At 47.8% G+C, this 23,373-nt stretch overlaps 1 protein-coding gene across 2 annotated transcripts; it reads right to left on the bottom strand.

The window, feature by feature from the left end:
• Positions 1–5,253: 5,253 nt before the first annotated feature.
• Positions 5,254–22,831, bottom strand: C3H20orf96 (chromosome 3 C20orf96 homolog). Of its 2 annotated transcripts, none has more exons than XM_087928795.1 (11): positions 22,689–22,831; positions 21,490–21,617; positions 19,628–19,757; positions 17,804–17,919; positions 16,497–16,655; positions 14,565–14,664; positions 12,137–12,294; positions 11,887–11,988; positions 10,465–10,551; positions 7,328–7,446; positions 5,254–5,521 (listed from the first exon to the last, which is right to left on the bottom strand). In XM_087928795.1, exons 2-11 carry the CDS (start codon positions 21,547–21,549, stop codon positions 5,461–5,463), a joined length of 1,092 nt encoding a protein of 363 aa, XP_087784921.1. In that variant the 5' UTR covers positions 21,550–21,617; positions 22,689–22,831; the 3' UTR covers positions 5,254–5,460. The 2 variants fall into 2 exon arrangements, with proteins under 2 accessions (XP_087784921.1, XP_087784922.1); XM_087928796.1 differs by lacking the exon at positions 22,689–22,831 and adding an exon at positions 22,569–22,667 and having other exon boundaries at positions 21,490–21,557.
• Between the last annotated feature and the right edge of the window lie 542 nt (positions 22,832–23,373).

Below are 23,373 nucleotides of genomic sequence, written 5' to 3' on the forward strand. Positions count from 1 at the left end.
AGGGGACTTTTGAAGCGGAGCGGAGGCGGGACACACCCCCTGCGGCCCAGATGGACCTCCCCCCCACCCCCTTCCCCGCCGCCGCCGCCCTTCCCAACCAGGACGAGAAGGGGGGGTCTCTGAGGTCATCCAGACGGCCGGGCAGGAGTCTCTTGCCCTGGATGGGAGCCGAGCCCTGCAGGGTTGGGCGCTGCGCGGGCCCTAAGAACCGCGAATCGATGCCCCGGCGGGGATCGGACGCAAGTTTGGGGATACCAGCCCCCCGCCCCTCCCCCGTCTGCCCTGGAGAAGATCCGGGCTGGCACCGGGTCTCAGCCTGGCGCTGCCAAGCTGGTTTTCCTTGGAAGCTCCCATTCCTTTGGGAAGAGGGGATAAAGAGATCCGACTAAGAACGTTGGGGGAGGGACCCTTAGAGGTCTTCTAGTCCAACGGCCTGCTCGAGCTGGAGACCCTTACAGAATGGCAAGGATGGGAAGGGGGCCTCGGAGGTCATCTAGTCCAGGGGTCGCCAAACTTTTGGAGCTCAGGGACCACCAAACTCCTCATTTTAAATCCCGCGGAGCAGAGACCTTGGGAGAGAGAGAGAGAGAAAAGGAGAGAAAGAGGGAGAGGGAGAGAAAGAGGGAGGGAGGGAGGGAGAGAGAGAGAAAAGGAGAGAGAAAGAGGAGAGAAAGAGGGAGGGAGAGAGGAGAGAGAGAGAGAGGAGAGAGAGAGAGGGAGAGGAGAGAAAGAGGAGGGAGGGAGGGAGAGAGAGAGAGAAAAGAGAGAGAGAAAGAGGAGAGGGAGAGAAAGAGGGAGGGAGGGAGGGAGAGAGAAAAGGAGAGAGAGAAAGGGAGAGAAAGAGGGAGGGAGGGAGAGAGAGAGAAAAGGAGAGAGAGAAAGAGGGAGGGAGAGAGAGAGAGAAAGAGGGAGGGAGGGAGGGAGGGGGAGAGAAAAGGAGAGAGAGAAAGGGAGAGAGGGAGGGAGGGAGAGAAAAGGAGAGAGATAAAGAGGGAGAAAGAGGGAGGGAGAGAGAGAGAGAAAGAGGGAGGGAGGGAGAGGAGAGAGAGAGAGAGAGAGAAAAGGAGAGAAAGAGGGAGAGAAAGAGAGGGAGGGAGGAGGAGAGAGAGAGAGAGAGAGAAAGAGAGACTTTGTCTTCATGCAAGGAAAGCAGCAGAAGCCGCAGAAGTCTTTCTTTCTCTCCAAAAACTCTGCCAGAAAGGAGTCTTTGCCAGCGCAGCCTCGCAGGGTCCCAAAGACTCATTCCTGGCGGAGTTTGGGGAAGAGAAAGAGAGACTTTGGCTGCTTTCCTTACATGCAGCCAAAAGCAGAAGAAGAAAGAAGCGGAAAGAAGCAGCCCGGTAGCCAGGCCAGGCGTGTGGGGCGAGTGGGGCAAGTTCCCCCCCCCGCCCTTTCTCCCCTCCTCTCACTATCTCATGTTGTGCGCAATGCAAGCGACGCAAGCTTTGTGTTCCCGCAGGCCACGTGGGCGGCACAGCCTTGTGTTCCTGCGCAGCCTGGATTAATTGCTTTGGGGTGGATGACATTTTTCTGCGGACCTCCAAAATTTTCTCATGGGCCACCCGTGGTCCCCGGCCCGCCGGTTGGCAACCCCTGTTCCAGACCAATCCTCTGCTCAAGCAGACGGACCGATACTGGAGGCCTTCAAGAAAAGATTCGACAGCCATTTGTCCAGAACTGCAAAGGTTCTTCTCCCTTGAGCAGAGGGCTGGACTAGAAGACCTCCAGGGTCCCTTCCAACGTTGAGTCTGTTAACCTAGACAATTCTGGACAAATGATCCGTCCAAGCCTCCAGTCTTGGAGCACCTAAAAGTTCTGGTGGCAAGTAGTTCCACTGATGGGTTGCCAGGAAATTCCTCCTTATTTCCAAGTTGAACCTCTGAACCTCGTTCGGTTTCCGATCGTGATTCCTTGTCTGGCCTTCGGGTGCTCTGGAAAATAAGTTGACCCCCTTTCCTCCTCTCTGGGGGCAGCCCCTCAAATACTGGAAGGCTGCTGTCATGTCTCCCAAACTTCCTTATTCCGTATTTGGGATCCAGATGGCTCCCTGGGGCCGTTCACAGGACCGCAAGAGACCGAGGCGGAGCTGTGAGAAAGCGTTTAACGAGAGGAGCAGATGCTCAGGCTCAGCCCCTCCATGGCAATGGGGATGCTTTGCCAGGACTTTCCGTCCCAAATCCCAACGTGGAATTTCTCAGAAAATGTGCATTTCTTTTATTTATTTATTTTTTAAAAAAGGAGAGACGTACCTCCCCGTCTCCTTTTATTCCAAGTCCAATCAGAAGAACAAGGCGATTCTTGAATCAAGCCCTCTCCCTGGGTGTGCTTAGGCCAGGGGGGTCGCCAACCTGTTGGACCTCAGGGACCGCCAAAGTCCTCATTTTAAACCCCGCGGACCAGAGACCCTGGGAAAATCTCCCAAAAAAAAATGTCTGCAGGAAAATCCCCCACCCCGTTTTCCTACCGATCGATGGTTCTTTATTTGGGATCGCAGGATACTGTCTCCAGCTCCGTTCTCAGGGGGAGAGAAAGAAAGAAGAGAGAGAGGGAGGGAGAGACTTTGGGCTTCATGCAAGGAAAGCAGCAGAAGCCGCAGAAGTCTTTCTTTCTCTCCCCCAAACTCCGCCAGAAATGAGTCTTTGCCGGCGCAGCCTCTTGGAGCAGGAGGCCTTGCAGGGTCCCCAAGACTCATTTCTGGCGGAGTTTGGGGGAGAGAAAGAAAGACTTCGGCTGCTTTCCTTGCATGCAGCCAAAAGCAGAAGCGGAAAGGAACAACCCGGTGGCCAGGCCAGGCGTGTGGGGTGCGTGGGACAAGTTCCCCCCTCCACCTTTTCCCCCTTCCTCTCACTACCTCGTGTTCGCAATGCAAGCAACGCAAGCCTTGTGTTCCTGTGCAGCCTGGATTAATTGCTTTTGGGGGGGGAACTTTCTCTGCGGACCACCAAAATTTTCCTACGGACCACCCGTGGTCCCTGGCCTACTGGTTGGTGACCACTGTGCTAGGCCAAAGAACACAGCAGGTAAACTGTGACTTACGACCAAAGCTGACAACGGCTATCTGTATTTATATTTATTTATATTTGTTTACTACTTGACTTTATTGGGTTTGTTTGTTTTTTTATCAACAACTCACGCGGTAGATATTCCTCAACGTACGACCACAATTGCGCTCAACATTCCCGTTGCTAAACAAGACAGTTGCACGGCGAGCTCTGCTTCATTTGATGACCTGCCTTGCCACCAGTGTTAACGTTGAACGGTCACTAAATGAACGCTTGTGAAGTCTGCGCTGCACAGCCCCAGAGCTGCCCAAAGATATGAAAAGTTTGTATTTGCTCCAATTTTTTCCCTCTTCCTCTGCATTTCTCTTCTATTCTGCACCGTTTCAGACGAAAAGCTTCACGACCGTCTTGAAGATTTCTGTATGTCATGATCTGAACATCCTGAATAAATGACCGTAGCTGCTGTGATGTAAATGGAATAGAATAGAATGAATGAGCTGGAAGGGACCTTAGAGGTCTTCTAGTCCAGCCCCTTGCTCCAGCAGGAGGACCTATACTATTTCAGATAAGTGACTGTCTGGCCTCCTCTTAAAACCTTCCAGGGATGCCCACGATTTCTAGTGGCAAGCAGTTCCGCTGGCTAATTCTCCCGTCAGGAAATTTCTCCTTAAGTTTTAGGTTGTTTCTCTACTCCATGACTTGTTGTTTCTTTTTTTAAGCCTTCTGGCATTTTAGAAAATAAGTCAACTTCCTCTTCTTCGGGGCGGCCCCTCAAATACTGGAATCCTGCTATCGCGTCACTCCTAAATCTTCTTTTCTGTCGACTAGCCGAAGCCAAATATTGCAGTGTTGTTCTTGTGTGTTTTAGTCTCCAAGCCTTTGATCTTCTTAGTTGCTCTTCTCTGCGCATTTTTTTCCCCCAAAAAAGTCTCGACATCTTGTTTTTCGAATGTGGTGACCAAAATTGGATAGTTATGCATTACACTGAAATGTAAGGTCGGAGCTGTGACATCATCACTTAAAACGCCGTCTGTCTCCACCTAGTGGTGGATTCGGAGGCTGCCGTGAAAAACACCTGGAGGCGTTCTTTCTCCCTCACACCGATGCGTTGCTCACTTTAACAACACGGTCGTTCACTTAACAAAACTCACAAGGGACGTCGTAACGTGGGGCAAAACTAATTTAACAACGGTCTTGCTTAGCAACGGAAATAACAGAATTGGAAGGGATGGAGGCATGAAGAGTTGTTAACTTAATCCTGCGTAGCTTTTTCTCCGGTAATATTGTACTACGAACTAGAGCATACAAAACCTTTGCTAGACCAATACTTGAATACAGCTCACCCGTCTGGAACCCGCATTGCATATCGGACATTCATGCAATCGAGAGAGTCCAGAAATATTTCACGAGACGAGTCCTCCACTCCTCCACTCGCAACAGAATACCTTATGCCACCATAATTGGAAATTTTAGGCTTAGATAACTTGGAACTACGCTGCCTTCGGTCCGACCTAAGTGTAGTACATAAAATTATCTACTGCAATGTCACGCCTGTCAATGGAGTAAAAGAATCCATTGTAAAAGAATAACTTTGCTCTGATCCATGGAGTCTGGGTATTTCTTTCTTGGATTTTGAAGGGAGCACACACTGACAGACTACTTCACCTTCGACCACAATACAAGAGCGCACAATAACAAGATACAAACTCAGGGTAAACTGCTCCAAATTCGATTGCAGGAAATACGACTTCAGCAACCGAGGGGTCGATGTCTGGAATACTTGACCTGACTCTGTGGTTTCTTCCCCGAACCCCAAAAACTTTTACCTTAGACTGTCTCCTATTGACCTCACCCCTTTCCTAAGAGGTCTGTAGGGGGCGTGCATAAGCGCACCAATGTGCCACAGGGTAGTCAAGGCCTGGTATGCACTCCCTGACTCTGTGGTTTCTTCCCCAAACCCCCCAAAAACTTTTAACTTCGGACCGTCAACTGTTGACCTCACCCCATTCTTAAAAAGCACGCATAAGCGCACCAATGTGCCTCCCGTCCTAATGTTCGCTTTGATTCTTATCTGTTTCATGTATGAATAATCACATTTATATTTATATCTGTTATCTAACACAGGCTTGACAAATTGTGTTTAAAAGAAGCATGCGCGTAATTACGGTCTCGGAAGCCGTAGTTTTTGTCAGAACAAAAACAAACGCATCGATTTTCAGGGTGCTCCAACCATAAACCCAACACCATGGAGTCAGATAAGGTCTGCCTTTAATAGAGGAAAAACCCCGATGTATTTAACCGAGGAAATTGAAAGGCGGCTGTAAGATTTAGCAAGTTTAAAGGTTCTGGCCGGGACGCGGCACCCAAACTGGGCCAAACCCAGCCAAACCCAACCCACAAACGATTCCAAGCAGGTTTTGGCAGTCGAAGCGTCTCCTTCCTGCTTCCTCTCCGGCGACTACAAGGGGAAATCTTCATCCGTTGGGATGTTCAGAACGACCTCCATGTCTGGGGTGCATCTGGGGGGGGGGTGAAAGAGAGAAGCAGACATGGGGTGACAAGTAGAGATTTAGGCCAAACCTGGCTCAAAAACAGTGACTGTTGAGAGGGACCTCGGTTAACTATGAGCCAGCCGGGTGCAGCAGCCGCCGCCGCCAAAAAAGCGAATACGATCCTCGTAAACAGACGCATAGGATCAAGATTACGGGAAGTATTAGTGCCACTTTGTAAAGCCTTAGTAAGGCCACACCCGGAATCCTGCATCCAGTTTTGGTCACCATACTACAAAAAAATAAAAAAAAAAGAGGTTGAGACTTTGGAAAAAAAAGTGCAGAGAAGAGCAACTAGGAGGATTAAAGGCGTAGAGACTAAAATATATGAAGCGGGGTGGGTTTGCAGGATTTCGGTTTGGCCTGTTGGAAGTTAAAATCCACACCACTCCTAGGAAAATGAAATATTTTAGAATATGCTTAAAAAGGCAGGATATTTCCCTTAAAAAGAAAAAAGTAGAAACTCAGAGAGGGAGAAACTTACCCCGCCTTTACCTTTGCTAATGGGCCATTACTCTAGCCTGGGCCAGTCTATTTTACATAACAAAGATCTACTCCGGGTAGAGCCATAATAGCAAATTGCCCAAATCCCTTTCATTACATCATCATCCAGCAAAGGCTCAACCAAGCCTGGGACTCAAAAGACAACCTACAGAGTTGCCCCTGCATGACCCCATGGAGCCTTATGCTTATGTTACATGGAAAGAATCTACGCTTGGTATTGTAAACTTTACTCGTATGATGATGTTTATAAAGAAGTTAGCGATCCGGCTGAATTAGTCATCTGCACGTTTTCTGGACTCAAATTTATGCTGCAAACTCTAACAAGAAGCAATCTGGAATGAAGGAGAAACTTCCTAAGAGGGAGGACGATTAACCAGTGGAACTGCTTGCCACCAGTAAGTTGTAGGTGCTCCAACATCGGAGGTCTTTAAGGAGGAGACTGGACAGCCACTTCTCTGAAATGGTGCAGTATGAAACGGGGTTGGACTAAATGGCCTCGGCGGTCCCTTCCAGCGCTATTCTAATTGATTGGCTGACCCACACTAGGAAAAGGAGGAGAGGTGAACAAGTGCCGAGCCCCTAAAATGCCATCACAAGACCATGCAGGGCTGGAGGGCAGCCATCGGAACGATGAACCCAGGTCGTAAGAACAGATTGTCCTCGACTTACAACCACAACTGAGCCCAAAAGTTCTGCCGCTAAGTGAGAGAGAGGGGTGACGTGAAGGTTGCAAAAGGAGATCGCGTGACCCCGGGAACACCGCGACCGTCCTAAAAATTGAGTCAGCTGCCCAAGCGGCTGAATTTTGATCACGTCATCACGCTGCAAAAGCATTATGGGATGCTTATACGTTATATTCAGCATCCTCTCCTTTTAAGGACCCCCATAATCCCGTGTGGGCTTCAGTCTGAGCAACTAAAGGGAGCTGAGTATTTACTGGCCGGATGCCTTGCCCGTTGCCAATGGGGAGTTTTGTTCGGCAGATAAATTCTCACTGTTCCCAGAGCTCTACCTAGGATTGAACACACAGCTTCCTGATTGGGAGGTGACAGCTCCGCCTCTAAGCCGCCGCACCGCTCCACGCTTTACGCCTGACATTCCCGCCTTTTAAATCCCAGGTTGCCACTGACGGCACCCTTTCCGATCCGCCGTAACTTTGCTAAGCAGCCGGGGCGTAAGCCGAGGACCAACCCCCCCTACACCCTCCCGGGTTTGCCGTTTCGTCCGTGCTGCGCGAGACGGGACGTGAAGGTGAACAGGGAGGACAAATACTTGGGCTGGCGAAGAAGGACGTCCGGGAAAATGGTGTTGTAGGGATCCCCCAGGGAGTGATGTAGGATGACAATGCTCTTGTGCAGGTCCTGAACTTCTTTCACCAGATCGTCGATCACCTGAAAAGAGAAACAAAGCCAATCTGGGGCCAAGTTACTTTCTACAAGGAAGTTTTATGGGTTTTTTTGTGTTTTATATGTGTGCGCGTGTTTAATTCAGAATTATTAAACTCTCGGAGGAAGGCCAGGTGAGAATAACTATAAACGAGCCAGAGGAAAATATAAATGCAATGATTGAATAGCAGATGGATTAGAAAAGAAAGGTTACTGAATAAGAGTAAAGAGAAATCATGTGAAATTTGTGAAAGGGAATTTACGTGTTTATACGGAAAATGGGATAAATTAGAAGAATGGGATATAAAATAATGGGTTACCTGCCTTGTAAAGATTTATAATGGAAAGAGGTTTTATGCTTTTAATGTTTCATGATGTTTTGTTTTGTGTCTTTGTTGTTAAAATCAATACAATTTGCTTAAAAAAAAAAAAAGCCAGACCTTTCACGGCTCTGAACAGCTCCTACCCCGGTTCCCCCAAAAATACGACCTACCCTGAAAGTAAGTCCTAGTGTCAACTTTAAAAGAAACAAAAACCAAAAACCTCTTTGGTCTTTTATTTGCCAGCAGAAAGGAAGTTGGGGGGCAGAGCAGTGCATTCCTTAAATGCCTCAGATCATCGTCTTCTCAGTCGAAGCTGTTGGCACGCAAGAGTATTACTGGAGAGCATGATGGATGACTCTTGGCTATGGATGTGTCCCATTGGAGAATATACATCCAGGGAGTCGGGGTGGGGGGAGAAGACCAGGGTCAAGAGGGACATGAATGATGTATTTTAGTGTCGGCTGCATCCAGGTAACGCTAACGTGACCACACCTAATAAATCCATTTTATTTTCTTTGAGAGATGCGGCTAAAGACTTATGATTTGAATGGGGGGCGGATTTGTTGAAGCCCTGACACCTAGATTGATTTTTACATACATGCACCCAATAAAAGCCCTACCCCCCCCCCAAAAAATAAGCCCTAATAAGCCCAGAGTGGATGGGTAAAAATTAAGTTAGGGTAGGGATCGGGGGCTGGAGGGAGAAATCGAGCTGCCTTACTACTTCCCTTTGGACAGTTGTAGCCAGGCCTCACAACCCACCCACCCCGACACCCGCCTGGCCGGCCCGTTTCTTCAGCAGCCGACGTGGTTTTTCTGAAGGCCTCTGGAGCGGGTCACAAAGCTCTGGATCGATCCTATCAGCTGCAGAAGCCTTCAGGAAAGCGTTGCCGTCCGCAGAAGAAGAAAAAGTCCCTGAAGGCCTCTGACAGCGAAAAAGAGGCCAGGGTCGACGCACGTAAGTGAGGTTAGTCGGTGGATGGCGTCCCCCGAAAATAAGACCCGGTGCCTTTTTTTCGTGTGTGTGTGTGGCAAAAAATAAGAAGGCAGGGTCTTATTTTGGGGGGGAACAGATACTCCTTGTTGGACCTCCCATCTACTCCCAAGGGACTTTTCAACACGATGGGCGTCCGGGACCTCTATTTCAAGTAGTCCTCGACTTACAACAGTTAGTTGAATGACCCAAAGGTACAATGGCGCTGAAAAAAAAGAAACGACTTAGGTAGCAACCCCGTGGTCACCTGATCGACAATTCAGCCCCTGGGCAACTGACTCATATTCAGGAGGGTTGGCGTGTGTTTTTTTTTAATGGCCGTTCTTCTGACCGTTGTTAAAGGAATTACTGCGGTCGTTAAAAGTTCGTCCGACGGTGAAGTGAAGCTGGGTTCCCCCTTGACTTGGCTGGTCCAACGGTCGCAAAAGGGGATCGTGTGAACTCCCTCCCCCCCCCCCGCCGGGACACGGTGACCGTCATAAATACGAGTCAGTTGCTCAGCGTCCGAATTTTGACCATGTGACCGTGGGGGATCTTGCAATGGTCGTAAGTCGCTTTTTTCTGTGCCGTTGCAAATGTTCTGACCAAGGCTTCCTGAGACCGTAAATAAGCACACTCTTAGTCCAAACAACCCTCTTTTTATTTCAATAGCTGGGAATTATATTCATTCCCAGCCGGTAAGCAGTCCCAAAAAGTCCCTCGAGATAAGCACCCACCTTTATTTCCCTGGAAATGCTGCCAATGACTAAATTGCCCATTAGCTACACGAGGCCAAACGGAGCACAAAGTCAACACAGAGCTTCAGAGTTTAAACCGACCAGAATGAACAAAGTTGCTTCCTGCAAAGGCTCACGTCCCTTGGCTCCTCCTTGATGCCTTACGGGAGGGGCCAATCATCTCCAAGCCTTACTCTCAAGTCGCCCCTTTTGTCTTAACTGCTGTTGCCTTCTGGCAGCTCTGCGCACATGCGCACTGGGAACAAGGCTCCCGCTGTTCCTCCGCCTCACTGCTGTCAGATTCTGAAGTCGGCAATTGCCAATTAGCTGTACAAGACTAAATCAACATGGAGCTTCAGAGTTTCAACTGACCAGAACGAACGAAGTTGCTTCCTGCAAAGGCTCACGTCCCTTGGCTCCTCCTTGGTGTCTTATGGGAGGGGCCAATCATCCCCAAGCCTTACTCTCAAGTCACCCCTTTTGTCTTAACTGCTCTTGCCTTCTGGCAGCTCTGTGCAAGCGCACACTGGGAACAGGCTCCCGCTGTTCCTCTGCCTCACTGCTGTCAGATTCTGGAGGCTCCAGAGTCGGCACATAACTCTCAGATGGCCCTGGCCCCATCTCTGTGTCGGACGCAGATCCCTCGTCTGAGCCCTCCCCAGACTCCAGGACTGGCCCCTGTTCCTCCCCACTGACCGACTCAGCGGCCAGCTCCACAGGCTGCCGGTGGACCATGACAGCAACTTTGAATGGTCACTAAATGAACAGTCACTAAATCGAGGACTGTTTGTCTAGCAAAGACCTCATCTCAGGATTTCCCTTTTGTCGTCGATAGGTTAACAGTTTCTAGCAGCCACGAAACCTCCGTGAAAGTTACCCTGCTGTGGGATAGGGAGCCACCAGGTGATCAAGAGAAGACACTTCTAACCAACCCTAACACGAGCTCAGTTCTCGGCCAAGTCAACTGGCTGCAACTCCCAGATATTCTTGCCTCCTTTTGCACGTCTATCTGCCTCCTCAGTTCCTTGTTGTTCCGGTGCATCTGCTCCAGGCCATCCTGATACTGCAGCAGCGTCTTCTAGAACGACCAAAAAAGATCGACAAAATTAGGGCTGTGGGAGGGGGATCTCGGAGTCTGAGTGGACAACCAGCCAAATAGGAGCCGGCAGTGAGCGGCGGCAGCCCAAAAAGCCAATGCAATCCTAGGTTGCATTAATGGAGGGATACAATCGAGATCAAGGGAGGTACTAATACCACTCTATAAAGCCTTAGTAAAATCACACCTAGAGTCCTACATCCAGTTTTGGTCACTACACTACAAAAAAGATGTTGAGACTCTAGAAAGAGTGCAGAGAAGAGCAACCAGGATGATGAGGGGACTGGAGGCTAAAACATATGAAGAACGGTTGCAGGAACTGGGCCTGGCTAGTCTAGGGAAGAGAAGGACCAGGGGAGACAGGAGAGCATCTTCCAATATTTGAGAGGCTACCACAGAGAGGAGGAAGGGGGTCAAGCTATTTTCTAAAGCCCCTTTGAAGGCCAGACAAGGAATAATGGATGGAAACTGAACAAGGAGAGATTCAACTTAGAAATAAAGAGAAACTTTCTGACGGTGAGAACAATCAACTCATGGAACATGAAAGTGGCCTTCAGAAGTTGTGGGAGCTTCATCCCTGGAGGCTTTCAAGAAGAGACTGGACTCCCATCTGTCAGAAATGGTGTCAGGTCTCCGGCTTGGGCAGGGGGTTGGACTAGATGACCTACAAGGTCCCTTCCAACTCTGATTATCTGTTGGTCCAAGCCTCTGCTCAATCAATCAGCCAGAATAGAGATAGAAGGGACTTTTAAGGTCTTCTAGTCCAACCCTCCGATCGGTCAGAAGACCCTATAGCATTCTGGATAAATGGCTATCCAATCTCTCCCCACCAGTCAGCTAGAACTGAAGAAGCTTCTTGGGGTGAGAAGCAAAATGTTTTCAAAGGAGAAAAAAACAAACAAACCAGTTGGCTTTTTTTAGGGGGGGTAAAAACTGATCCAGGAGAGATTCAACCTGGAAATAACGAGGAATTTACAGACCGTGAGAAACAATCCACCCATGGAACAGAATTTGCCCTCGGAAGTTGTGGGAGCTTCATCCCTGGAGGTTTTCAAGGTCCTCGGTCGGAAATGGTGTCCGGTCTCCTGGTTGGGTGGGAGGGGTTGGACTAGATGACCTGCAGGGTCCCTTCCCACTCTTATTATTATTCTCTTATTCAGAAGTTGTGGGAGCTTCATCCCTGGAGGCTTTTCAAGAAGATGGCCGGGCTGCCATCGGTCAGAAATAGTGTCAGGTCTCCTACTTGGGCGGCGGGTTGGACTAGATGACCTATAAGATCCCTTCCCACTCTGATTCCCTGTGTTGAATTCCACTCACATCGGCCACAGATTGCAGAATGCGTTCCTGCTCGTCCCTGGCTTTCCCGGCTAAGGTGTCCAGGAAGCGCTTGGCCAGATCTTCGGTGTCTTCCAATTCGTACTGGAGGTGGAAGGCGGCGGGTGGGGAGAGGGGAGAGGTCTTTAAAGGCGGCTCTGCATGGAGGACCCCCCCCCACCTGCCCCCACCGCTCTCTTGAGATGGGGGGGAGGGCTGGGAAGGACCCCCTCCCCCTTCTGCTTCTGCCCACCCGTTGCTCCTCGTTCAGGTTCCGGATGCTGCGCAGAAGGGAAGCGATCTGGACCGCTTTGAGCGGATACTCCTTGTCCATGTAGGTCCGCAAGACGTTGACCTCTTCCTGCAAGGTGTGCACTCGGGCGCCGACCCGTTTCAGCTCCTGGTCCATCTCTGAAAGGGGAAGAAGAGAACCTGGAGGGTCACCTCTTTTTTTGGGGGCGGGGGTCGTCCTGGGAAACACACGGGAGCAGGTGGGAGAACAGCGGGATTCTGATGCCCGCTCTCAAAAGAGAAAAGAAAGGTATAGAACGGCAACAGCCATCAGACTTATATGCCGCTTTCGCGGTGCTTTTCCAGCCCTCTCTAAGCGGTTGACAGAGTCAGCCTTATTTGCCCCCCCGACCATCTGGGTCCTCGTTTTACCGACCTGGGAAGGACGGAAGGCTGAGTCGACCCGGAGCCGGTTAGTTAGCCTACAATACTGCATATAAAGTAGACAGGCAGGCAGGCAGGCAGATGGACAGGCAGATATGGATGGGTGGATGGGTGGATGGATGGATAGAGATGGATGGATAGATAAAGATAGATGGATAGATGGATAGATAGATATGGATGGATGAATGGATAGATAGATAGATAGATAGATAGATAGATAGATAGATAGATAGATAGATAGATAGAGATGGATAGATAGATGGATGGATGAATAGATAGATAGGTAGATAGATAAAAATAGATGGATAGATAGATAGAGGTGGATATAGATAGATGGATGGATGGATGGATAGAGATGGATGGATAGATAAAGATAGATGGATAGACGGATAGATAGATATGGATGGATGGATGAATGGATAGATAGATAGATAGATAGATAGATAGATAGATAGATAGATAGATAGATAGATAGATAGATAGATAGAGATGGATAGATAGATGGATGGATGAATAGATAGATAGGTAGATAGATAAAAATGGATAGATAGATAGAGGTGGATATAGATGGATGGATGGATGGATAGAGATGGATGGATAGATAAAGATAGATGGATAGACGGATAGATAGATATGGATGGATGGATGAATGGATAGATAGATAGATAGATAGATAGATAGATAGATAGATAGATAGATGGATTAATATACCGATCAAATGAATAGATAGGTAGGTAGGTCCGTAGCTAGGTAGATAGATAGATAGATAGATAGATAGATAGATAGATAGATAGATAGATAGATATGGATGGATAGATAGATATGGATGGATAGATAGATAAAGATAGATGGATAGAGATGGATATAGATGGATGGATGTATAGATAGATGGATGGATGGATAGATAGATGGATGGATGGATAGATAAGATAGATAGATAGATATGGATAGATGGATGGATGAATAGAGATGGATAGATGGATAGATAGATGGATGAATGGATGAACAGATATGGATAGATAGATAGATAGATAGATAGATAGATAGAGTTGGATAGATGGATAGATGGATGGATAGAGATGGATAGATGGATGGATGAACAGATAGATAAAGATAGCTAGATAGCTAGAGATGGATAGATGGATGGATAGATGGATGGATGGATGGATGGATAGATGGATGGATGGATGGATGGATGGATAGATAGATAAAGATGGATAGATGGATGGATGGATAGATAGATGGATAGTTGGATAGATAGAAAGATAGAGGTGGATGGACAAATGGACGGACAGACAGACAGATAGACAGAGATAGACAGATAAATAAACAGATAGATAGATGGATAGTTGGATAGATAGAAAGATAGATAGGGATGGATGGATGGATGGATGGATGGATAGACAGACAGACCGACCGGCACCAGCAGCCCTGTGCAGCTGGAGTCCAGTTCCGTTTGCCCGCGGAGGATGCTGAGGTGGTGTGGTGGGGCCGTGGCCACGAGGTGGGGGGGGGGCGTATGGATGGCCGGGCTGTGGGGGCCCTGAGGTGAGCAGCTGCAGGGTCAGCGTTAAGCAGCGTTAAGCAAAAGCCACTGAAAGGTACCAACCAAGCTCTGCCCCTTTCCAAGCGCCTGGACTGTGATCACGCGACTACCTGCCCCATCAATGAAGGAACGAAGGAGGGAACGAAGGAACGAATCAACAAATGAAAGAAGGAAGGAACGGATGAATGAACGAATGAACGATTGCAAGGACCAGTCGCGGCCCCCTTTTTCCAACGTGGCTGTAACTCCAAACGGTTGCTAAATGAAAGGGTTACCTGTCCATCTTACCTGTAGGTTGAGAGCGGGGGGGGGGGGTTCCCTGATAAGCCACCTTGCCACAAGGCGCTGCTCCTTCCTTCCTTGGGGAGGTGAAAAGCGTGGCGCTCTCCTCTGCCCACCCCACGCCCACCCACCCACTCCACGCCCACCCAGGTGAGGAGGCCAGGTAGGCACAGCTTACTTGCCATTTTCTTCTCCACTTTCTTCTCCACGACGCTGAGCTCTGCTTTGGCGATGCCAACTTGGTTCTGATTGGAGTCTCGGAGGGTGGCGATGATCCGCTGTGGGATTGGAAAGCAACGGGGTACGGTTAGCCAGCGGAACCGCCTGCCACCAGAAGTTAGGGGTTGCTCCATCCCTGGAGGTTTTGAGGAAGGGACCGGATGGGCCCCCTGTCTGAACTGGCCTAGGGTTTCCTTGCTTGAGCAGGGGGGGGGTTGGACTAGAAGATCTCCAGGGTCCCTTCCCATTCTGGTACTCTGTACGGGTAGCCCTCGACTTACAACAGTTCATTGAGTGACCGTTCAAAGTTACAACGGCAGCCGGAAAATGAGACTCCTGACCACGTTTCAGAGTTACGACCTTTAGAGCGTGCCCCGTGTGATCGTGTGATCGTAGTTCAGATTGTTTGGCAGCTGATTCGTATTTATGACCGCTGCACGCAGATGTAACTTGTGCTCGCAGCAGGCACGAAGCTCCGTTTGGGTGAGGGGCGGGCTTGCGCAAATGACGCTGTGCATGTCCACGCACGCACCTGCCCCTCACACAGCCCATCCCCTCTTCCCCCCCCCCCGCCAGTCCACCCAGCCAGAAAGGTTGGAGACCTCTTTCTTTCTTTTTCTTTCTTTCCTTCTTTCTTTCTCTCTCTCTCTCCCTTACTCTTTCTTTCTTTCCTTCTTTCCTTTCCTTCTTTCTTTCTTTCCCTCCTCCTCCTTTCTTTTTCTTTTTCTCTTTCCTTCCTTCCCTCTTTTCTTTCCGCTCCTTCCCTCCTTTCTTTCTCTCTCTCTCCCTTACTTTCTTTCTTTCCTTTCATTCTTTCTTCCTCTCTTTCCCTCCTCTTCCTTTTTCTTTTTCTCTCTTTCTTTCCTTCCCTCCTTCCTTTTTCTCTCTCTCATACTTTCTTTCTCTTCTTCCCTCCTTTTTCTTTCTTTTTCTCTCTCTCTTTTTCTTTCCTTCTTTCCTTTCCTTCTTTCTTTCTTTCTCTCTTTCCCTCCTCCTCCTTTCTTTTTCTTTCTTTTTCTCTTTCTTTCCTTCCCTTTCTTTCCTCTCCTTCCCTCCTTTCTTTCTCTCTCTCATACTTTCTTTTCTTCTCTCCTTTTTCTTTCTTTTTTCTCTTTCTTTCCTTCTTTCTCTTTCTTTCTCTCTTTCCCTCCTCTTTCTTTCTCTCTCATACTTTCTTTTTCATCTTCCCTTTTTTCTTTTTCTTTCTTTCTTCCCTCCTTTCTCTCCTTTCTTCCTTTCTTTCATTTTTTCTCTCATTCTCTCTTCTTCCCTCATTTCTTTTTCTTTCTCTCTTTCTCTCCTTCCCCCTTTCTTTTTCTTTTCCCTTTTTCTTTCTCTCCTTTTTCTCTCTCCTTTCTTTCTTCCTTTCTTTCTCTTTCCCTCCTTTCTTTCTTTCCTTCCCTATTTCTTTCTCTTTCTTTTGTTCTCTCTCTCATTCTTTCTCTCCTTCCCTCTTTCTTTTCTTTCTTTTCCCTCTTTCTCTCCTTCCCTTTCTTTCTTTCTTTCTTTCTTTCTTTCTTTCTTTCTTTCTTTCTTTCTTTCTTTCTTTCTTTCTTTCTTTCTTTCTTTCTTTCTCTTCTTCCCTCCTTTCTTTCATTTGTCCTCTCTCCCTCATTCTTTCTTTCCCTCTTCTTTCTTTCCCCTTCTCTCTCTCTCTCTCTCTCTCTCCTCCTTTCTCTCCCTCTCTCTTTCAGAATAACAGGCTTGGAAGGGACCTTGGAGGTCTTCTAGTCCAACCCCCTGCTCAGGCAGGAGACTCTACACCATTTCAGCCCAATGGTCACCTTTTCTCAACCTACAAACAGTTCGGGTGGACCCAAAGGGCGGGGGTTGCCGCGGCCCCAAGGCCTGGTTCTGCTGCCCCGACCGGCCCCCTCCCAGGCCGCCTCACCCCAAACATGTCGTACTGCTGCAGGAGGCCCCTGGCCTGGTTGGCGGAGTCGGTTTCCGTCGCCTGGATGGCCTCCATCAGGTCCTTATTCTTCTCCAGGATGACCAGGGAGTGGCGCTTCAGTTCTTCCAGGCTGGCCATCTTGCTCTTGGAAAGCCGCTAAGGGGTTTTCGGGGTGGGGGGTGGGTGGGGGAAAAGGGCGGTGGGGGGGTGGGGGGAGACGCTGACCCTTTACAAATGCCTGGATTTCGACTCCCGGGAATCTGGGAATGGGAATCCAGGCACCTTAAATGTTGTCCAGGTTAAGAAAGCCTCCAGTCCGTCCTGATTGGCAGTCAGATGGAAGGAGACCCCCCAAGTCCTAAAATGGTGCAATCCCACCTGGCTTGCCTCTTTCCTCCCTCCCTCCATCCCTCCCTTCCTTCCTTCCTCCCTCCCTCCCTCCCTCCCTCCCTCCCTCCTTCCCTCCCTTCCTTTTCACTCCCTCCCTCCCTCCTGGCTGCCTTCTTTCCTCTCTCCCTCCTGCTTATCTACTTTTCCTTCCTTCCTTCCTTCCTTCCTTCCTTCCTTCCTTTTCACCTCCCACCCTCCCTCCTGGCTGCCTTCTTTCCTCTCTCCCTCCTGCTTATCTACTTTTCCTTCCTTCCTTCCTTCCTTCCTTCCTTCCTTCCTTTTCACCTCCCACCCTCCCTCCTGGCTGCCTGCCTGCCTGCTTTCCTCTCTCCCTCCTGGTTGTCTACTTTTCCTTCCTTCCTTCCTTCCTTCCTTCCTTCCTTCCTTCCTTCCTTTTCACCTCCCTCCTGGCTGCCTGCCTTCTTTCCTCTCTCCTCCTTATTATCTATTTTATCTATTTTTCCTTCCTTCTTTCCTTCCTTCCCTCCTCTCTCTCCTTCTTTCCTTTCTTACTTCCTCCTTCTGAAGATCAACTTTCCTACCTAGTTTCCTCCTTCCTTCCTGGCTTCCTTCTCCCCTTGTCCCTCCCCTTCTTTCTTTTCTTCCTCTTTCCCTCCCTCCCTTTCTTCTCCCTCCTCCCTCCCCTTTTTCCCTCCCTTCCTTAAGATCAACCTAGCTTCCTTCCTTCTTTCTCCCCTAATCCTTCCCCTTTCCTTCCCTTCTTCTTCTCCTTCCTTCCTTCCTCCCTTCCTCAAGATCAACCTTCCCTTCTTTTCCTTTCTCCCATTCCCTCCCTTTTCTCAACCTGCCCATCTCATCCGGGGGCTCCCAGCCAGGAAACCCGGGTGGGTGGGGGGCGTGGGAGGCCCCCCCCCCGGCCTGGCTTCCCAGGGGCTCTCCTTCCCTTCCGGTACCTGCAGGATCTTGACGTTGGCCCTGGCCATCTCCTCCGTCAGGGCCTGGTGCCACCCCACCTTGTGCCTCAGGGAGGGGGTGGCCTTCAAGGCCAGGCTCCAGGCCTTCCGCTCCTCTGGAAAGAGAACAAGGGGGGGTCAGGGGGGCTCGGAGGCGGCCGGACAACGAAGGTGGGCGCAGGAGAGGCTGGACCGAGAAGGGCACCGGGCTAGAAGCCAGGCGGTGGGGGATTCTAGTCCTGCTTTAGGGTCTGGAGGCCAGGGGGGTGACTTTGACCAGGAGACCGCGAGGTAGTTTCTGTCTGCCTGTCTTTTTCCTTCCTTCTTCTTTCCTTTTCTTTCCTTCCTTTCCTTCCTTCTTCATCTTGCCTTTCCTTCCTCCCCTTCTCTCCCTCTCCCTTCCTTACTTCCATCGCTCCTTCCTTCATCTTTCTCTCTTCCCTCCTTCCTTTCTTCCTTCTCTTCCTTTTCCTTCCTTCTTTTCCTTCCTACCTCTTTCTTTCTCTTCCTTCCTCCTTCCTTCTTTCTTTTCTTTCTTTTTCTTTCTTTGCCTTCCTTCCTTCCTTTCTTTTCCTTCCTATCTCTTTCTTTCTCTTCCTTCCTTCCTTCTTTCTTTTCTTTCTTTTTCTCTTTTCCTTCCTTCCTTCCTTTCTTTTCCTTCCTACCTTTCTTTCTCTTCCTTCCTTCTTTCTTTTTCTCTTTTCCTTCCTTCCTTTCTTTTCCTTCCTATCTCTTTCTTTCTCTTCCTTCCTTCTTTTCTTTCTTTTTCTTTCTTTTCCTTCCTTCCTTTTCCTTCCTACCCCTTTCTTTCTCTTCCTTCCTTCTTCCTTTTCTTTCTTTTCTCTTTTCCTTCCGTCCTTCCTTTCTTTTCCTTCCTACCTTTCTTTCTCTTCCTTCCTTCTTTCCTTTTCTCTTTTCCTTCCTTCCTTCCTTCCTTCCTTCCTTCCTTCCTTCCTTCCTTCCTTCCTTCCTTTCTTTTCCTTCCTACCTCTTTCTTTCTCTTCCTTCCTTCTTTCTTTCTTTTTCTTTCTCTTCCTTCCTTCTTTCTTTTCTTTCTTTTTCTCTTTTCCTTTCTTCCTTCCTTACTTTTCCTTCCTATCTCTTTCTTCCTTCTTTCTTTACTTTCTTTTTCTTTCTTTGCCTTCCTTCCTTCCTTTCTTTTTCCTACCTCTTTCTCTTCCTTCCTTCCCTTCTTTTCCTCCCTACCTTCCTTCTTTCTTTTCCTTCCTTCCATTTTTCTTTCTTTTTTTCCTTCCTTCCTCCATCTTTCTTTTCCTTCCTTCCCTCTCTTCTCTTCTCTCCTTTCTCTCTCTCTCTCTCTCTCCCTCTCCCTCTCTCCCGCTTAGAAGCATATGGATTAAGCCACACAGTTTCCTAGGTAGAGAGTCAAGGGTGCAGGGGCTCTTGCCCTTCTTTCTGAAGTGAGGAAAAAAACGACTGGACCGAAGCCACCCAACTGGCTTTGGGGTTTAAGGCAGGACTCGCACTCAGGTTCCTCTCTTCTACCAAACCAAAAGCGGCCCTACTTCCCCTACTTAGAAGGAGGATTCATTCTCTCAGCCTCTCCTCCTTGCTTCCCATTCCTTTCCTTTCTTCCTTCTTCCTTCGGAAAGTTTGAAGATGCTTTGTACCCAGAACATTCTCTCGTTGCTAGTTCTTTTTGGACTTTCAGTCTCTTGGGAGTATCTCCGAGTGGCCTTCTTTTTCACTAAGCCACACAAATTCTACTAAAAAGGAAACCGTGGAAATGATTCTCACACAAACAAACACACACACGCACAGACACACAGAGGCCAGACTACATCAGCCGATCTCTTTTCCCACCTGGTCTTTTGGGTTGCATCTTCTGAGAGAATTTCTTTCCCTCTTTCATCCCAGGAGGCGCAGGAGCTGGCAGGAGCAGTCGCAATTTGGGCCTTCTTGGCACTTCTTCTCTTTCCCATTGGCTATAATCCTAAAGGACAGAGGAGAGGAGTGGCCAGAGGGCAGACAAGCAACGCATCTTCATTAAAACAATGGGGTGAAAACTTGAGAAGAGACAACAAATGAGACAGACATATATTGATTTTCCCAATGGGTTTGGAGTTGGCTCACTGTCTCCTGGTGGGATTGGCCCAAAGTCACCCAGCTTGGTTTCACGCCTAAAGCGGGATTAGAACTCATAGTCTCCTGGTGGGGTTGGCCCAAAGTCACCCAGCTTGGTTTCATGCCTAAGGCAGGACTAGAACTCACCGTCTCCTGGTGATTGGCCTAAGGTCACCCAGCTTGGTTTCATGCCTAAGGCAGGACTAGAACTCACCGTCTCCTGGTGATTGGCCTAAGGTCACCCAGCTTGGTTTCATGCCTAAGGCAGGACTAGAACTCACCGTCTCCTGGTGATTGGCCCAAGTCACCCAGCTGGCTTTCATGCCTAAGGTGGGACTAGAACTCACCGTCTCCTGGTGATTGGCCTAAGGTCACCCAGCTTGGTTTCATGCCTAAGGCAGGACTAGAACTCACCGTCTCCTGGTGATTGGCCCAAGTTACCCAGCTGTCTTTCATGCCTAAAGCGGGACTAGAACTCACTGTCTCCTGGTGATTGGCCCAAAGTCACCCAGCTTCTTTCATGCCTAAGGCGGGACTAGAACTCACCGTCTCCTGGTGATTGGTCCAAAGTCACCCAGCTGTCTTTCATGCCTAAGGCGGGACTAGAACTCACCGTCTCCTGGTGATTGGCCCAAAGTCACCCAGCTAGCTTTCATGCCTAAAGCGGGACTAGAACTCACCGCCTCCTGCTTTCTACCTGGTCCCTTAACCCAGCAGACCAAAGTGCCTTTTTAAAACTGGAGGTGCCAACCCATATACATGCCACCATGTGACCCATCTCCTACTAAAATACCATCATCCACTAAAATCTTTTCGCCCTATTTGACTCAGAATTATACAATGACAACTGATTTTTAGATACTTCATCTCTCTCTCTCTCTTTCTCTTTCTCTCTCTCTTTCTCCACACCTTTCCCCCACACTACAAAGTATGTTGTTATACACACACATGCCATCAGGATCCCAATTATGTGCCCACATCACGTCTATCCTAATAAAGGAGAATATTTTTAGCTCAAGGTTGAAATTAAGGCTCCTTGGTGCTCTCTGAGCTTGGTGGTTTTCCTGCAGACGTTTCATGACCCAACTAGGGAATATCATCAGTGCTAGAATGGAATGTGGTTTATGGAGAAGAGGAGGAGGAGGAAGAGGAGGAGGAATGTGGGGTCTTTGGTGTTCTCTGAGCTTGGTTGTTTTTTTGCAGCAGGCATTTGATTACGCAAACTAGTAATACTGATGATGTTACCTAGTTGGGTTGTGAAATGTCCGCAGGAAAACAGCCAAGCTCAGAGAGCACCAAGGACCACCCATGTCTATATTCCTATTATATCTCTGAAAATAACTGTGAAAATAACCTTGTCCTCCTCCCACATACTAGCATAGCATGGAAATACTATATTCAGTTTGACCTGGAAACACAATTCCCTCCAGCAATCTCCTGCTTAAACATACATATATTTCCTTTTATGTAACGATAATAATATGGATTCGTGCAGAGCTGTCCCATTTTATTACCTGGTCAGTAAAGAATTCAAAAAGTACGATTTGGATCTTTTAAACCATACTGTTTCCTTTTGCAAAATAAGTCTTTGCGCAACTCACCGTTTGGTTTAAGGAACTGATAAAACTCTTGGGCAACAAACTTGGATTCTTGGACCACATTTTTGAAGCTAGGAAAAGCTGTGCGAGAGGAAATGTCAGCACCTTGAGGGACAAAGAACTGTGTGTGTCTGTAAAACAAAACATTTTTCAGAGGAAAAATAAATGATTTGAAATACTGTAATATTCTGGGAATGGGTGAGATATCCTGCTGACCTCAAACAGTTATTTTATTATCTTAATATTGTTGGTGACGGAATATTTATAGGCTGCCCTGCCTTTCCAGCTTTAGAGAGGCTTTCAATAATATAGCAAATTAAATGTGGTTTTGCCTTTCGTACGCTGCTCATTTTAGTGTGTGTGTGTGTGTGTGTGTGTGAGGAATGGATTCTGTAAGCTGCCCAAAGTCATGTCTAATTAAAATAAATGACATTACATTTAAATTTAAGAAACCCTTGGAAGGGAGGAAGCAAAAGCCACCACCATCCCCCACAAAGGGAAAGACAGGAGTACAAAAGTGAGCCAGCATTTTATTGTATTTATTTCATTAACCTAGAAGAAATGTTAATATGCTTAGCTAGTCCGTGTATGATATGCCATACGCTAAATAAAATAATAAAACGCAATGCAATGCAATAAATAAATAAAATTAAAAATTAAAAAATATAATAAAATATAATAATAAAACAAATAAATAAAACAAATAATAAAATAAATAAAACAAATAAATAAAACAAATAAATAAAACAAATAAAATAAAAATAAAACAAATAAATAATAAAATATAATATAATAAAAATAAAATAAATAAAATAAAAATAAAATATAATAAAATATAATAAAACAAATAATAAAACAAATAATAAAATAAAAATAAAACAAATAAATAAAACAAACAAATAAATAAAACAAATAATAAAATAAAAATAAAACAAACAAATAAATAAAACAAATAAATAATAAAATAAAAATAAAACAAATAAATAAGTAAAACAAACAAATAAGTAAAACAAATAAATAATAAAATAAAATAATTCCAGGAGTAGGTCCCAATTTAGGTCCCCCCCACCCGCACTTAGGACCTGGGGGACGCAGCAGCTACAACCCGTAAACCGCCGCCGTTTGGTTTCCAGGGATAGACTGCGCCCGTCCTTGGAGGCTCCATTTAAGACGAGCCAACCCGGCCCCGGTGTCTCCTTTACCTGCTTCGCTCGCGCGCGGTTGTGTCTTCTCGTCTCCTAGCAACGCAGCGCGCGCCTCATCTCCATGGCGACTCGGAGAACCTACGGAAACCTCGCAGGCTCAAGCACCTCCTCCCTTCGCTCTGCTGATCGTCGTCGTCCCCGCCCCTTGAGGTCGACCCTCAACGAACGTTTCGTTCTATTGGCTGCGTCCATGCCGCGAAGGCCCCGACTTCCGGCTCTGCTTCCGCGCGTGCGCAGGCGATCTTTCGCGGGACAATCCTTGCCGCCTCGCGCCGTTTGTATCGCCAACCTGGCGCCCGCCCCAAATGAGTTGACTTGCGCTTCCTATCAGTGGTTTTCCGAATTATTGATTGCCGTTATAGGATAATATATTTACCAAAAAGAGAAGGCCCATTTAGGGAACAACATCTACTCAATCTTGGGTGAAGAAGCTACCTAAAGAGAGTTGGACGGGTGACCACGAGGAAATCCAGAGTGCAAAGTCCAGAAATCTTTTCAAAAAGGAACAAAAAAATTTTCTGCTGCCAATAAAACCAAATGGAATCAGCAAGCATCACATTGGAATCAAGGAAAACGCCAGCTTCACCTTTATATTGGGAAAAAAGTGGAGGTGGTTGATGAATTAAGACAGGGGTCTCCAAACTTGGTGATTTTAAGACTTGTGGACTTCAACTCCCAGAAT

This window comes from Pseudonaja textilis, chromosome 3 (genome assembly GCF_049901715.1).
Source record: "Pseudonaja textilis isolate UNSWEBS1 chromosome 3, rPseTex1.2, whole genome shotgun sequence".
NCBI classification, from domain to species: domain Eukaryota; kingdom Metazoa; phylum Chordata; class Lepidosauria; order Squamata; family Elapidae; genus Pseudonaja; species Pseudonaja textilis.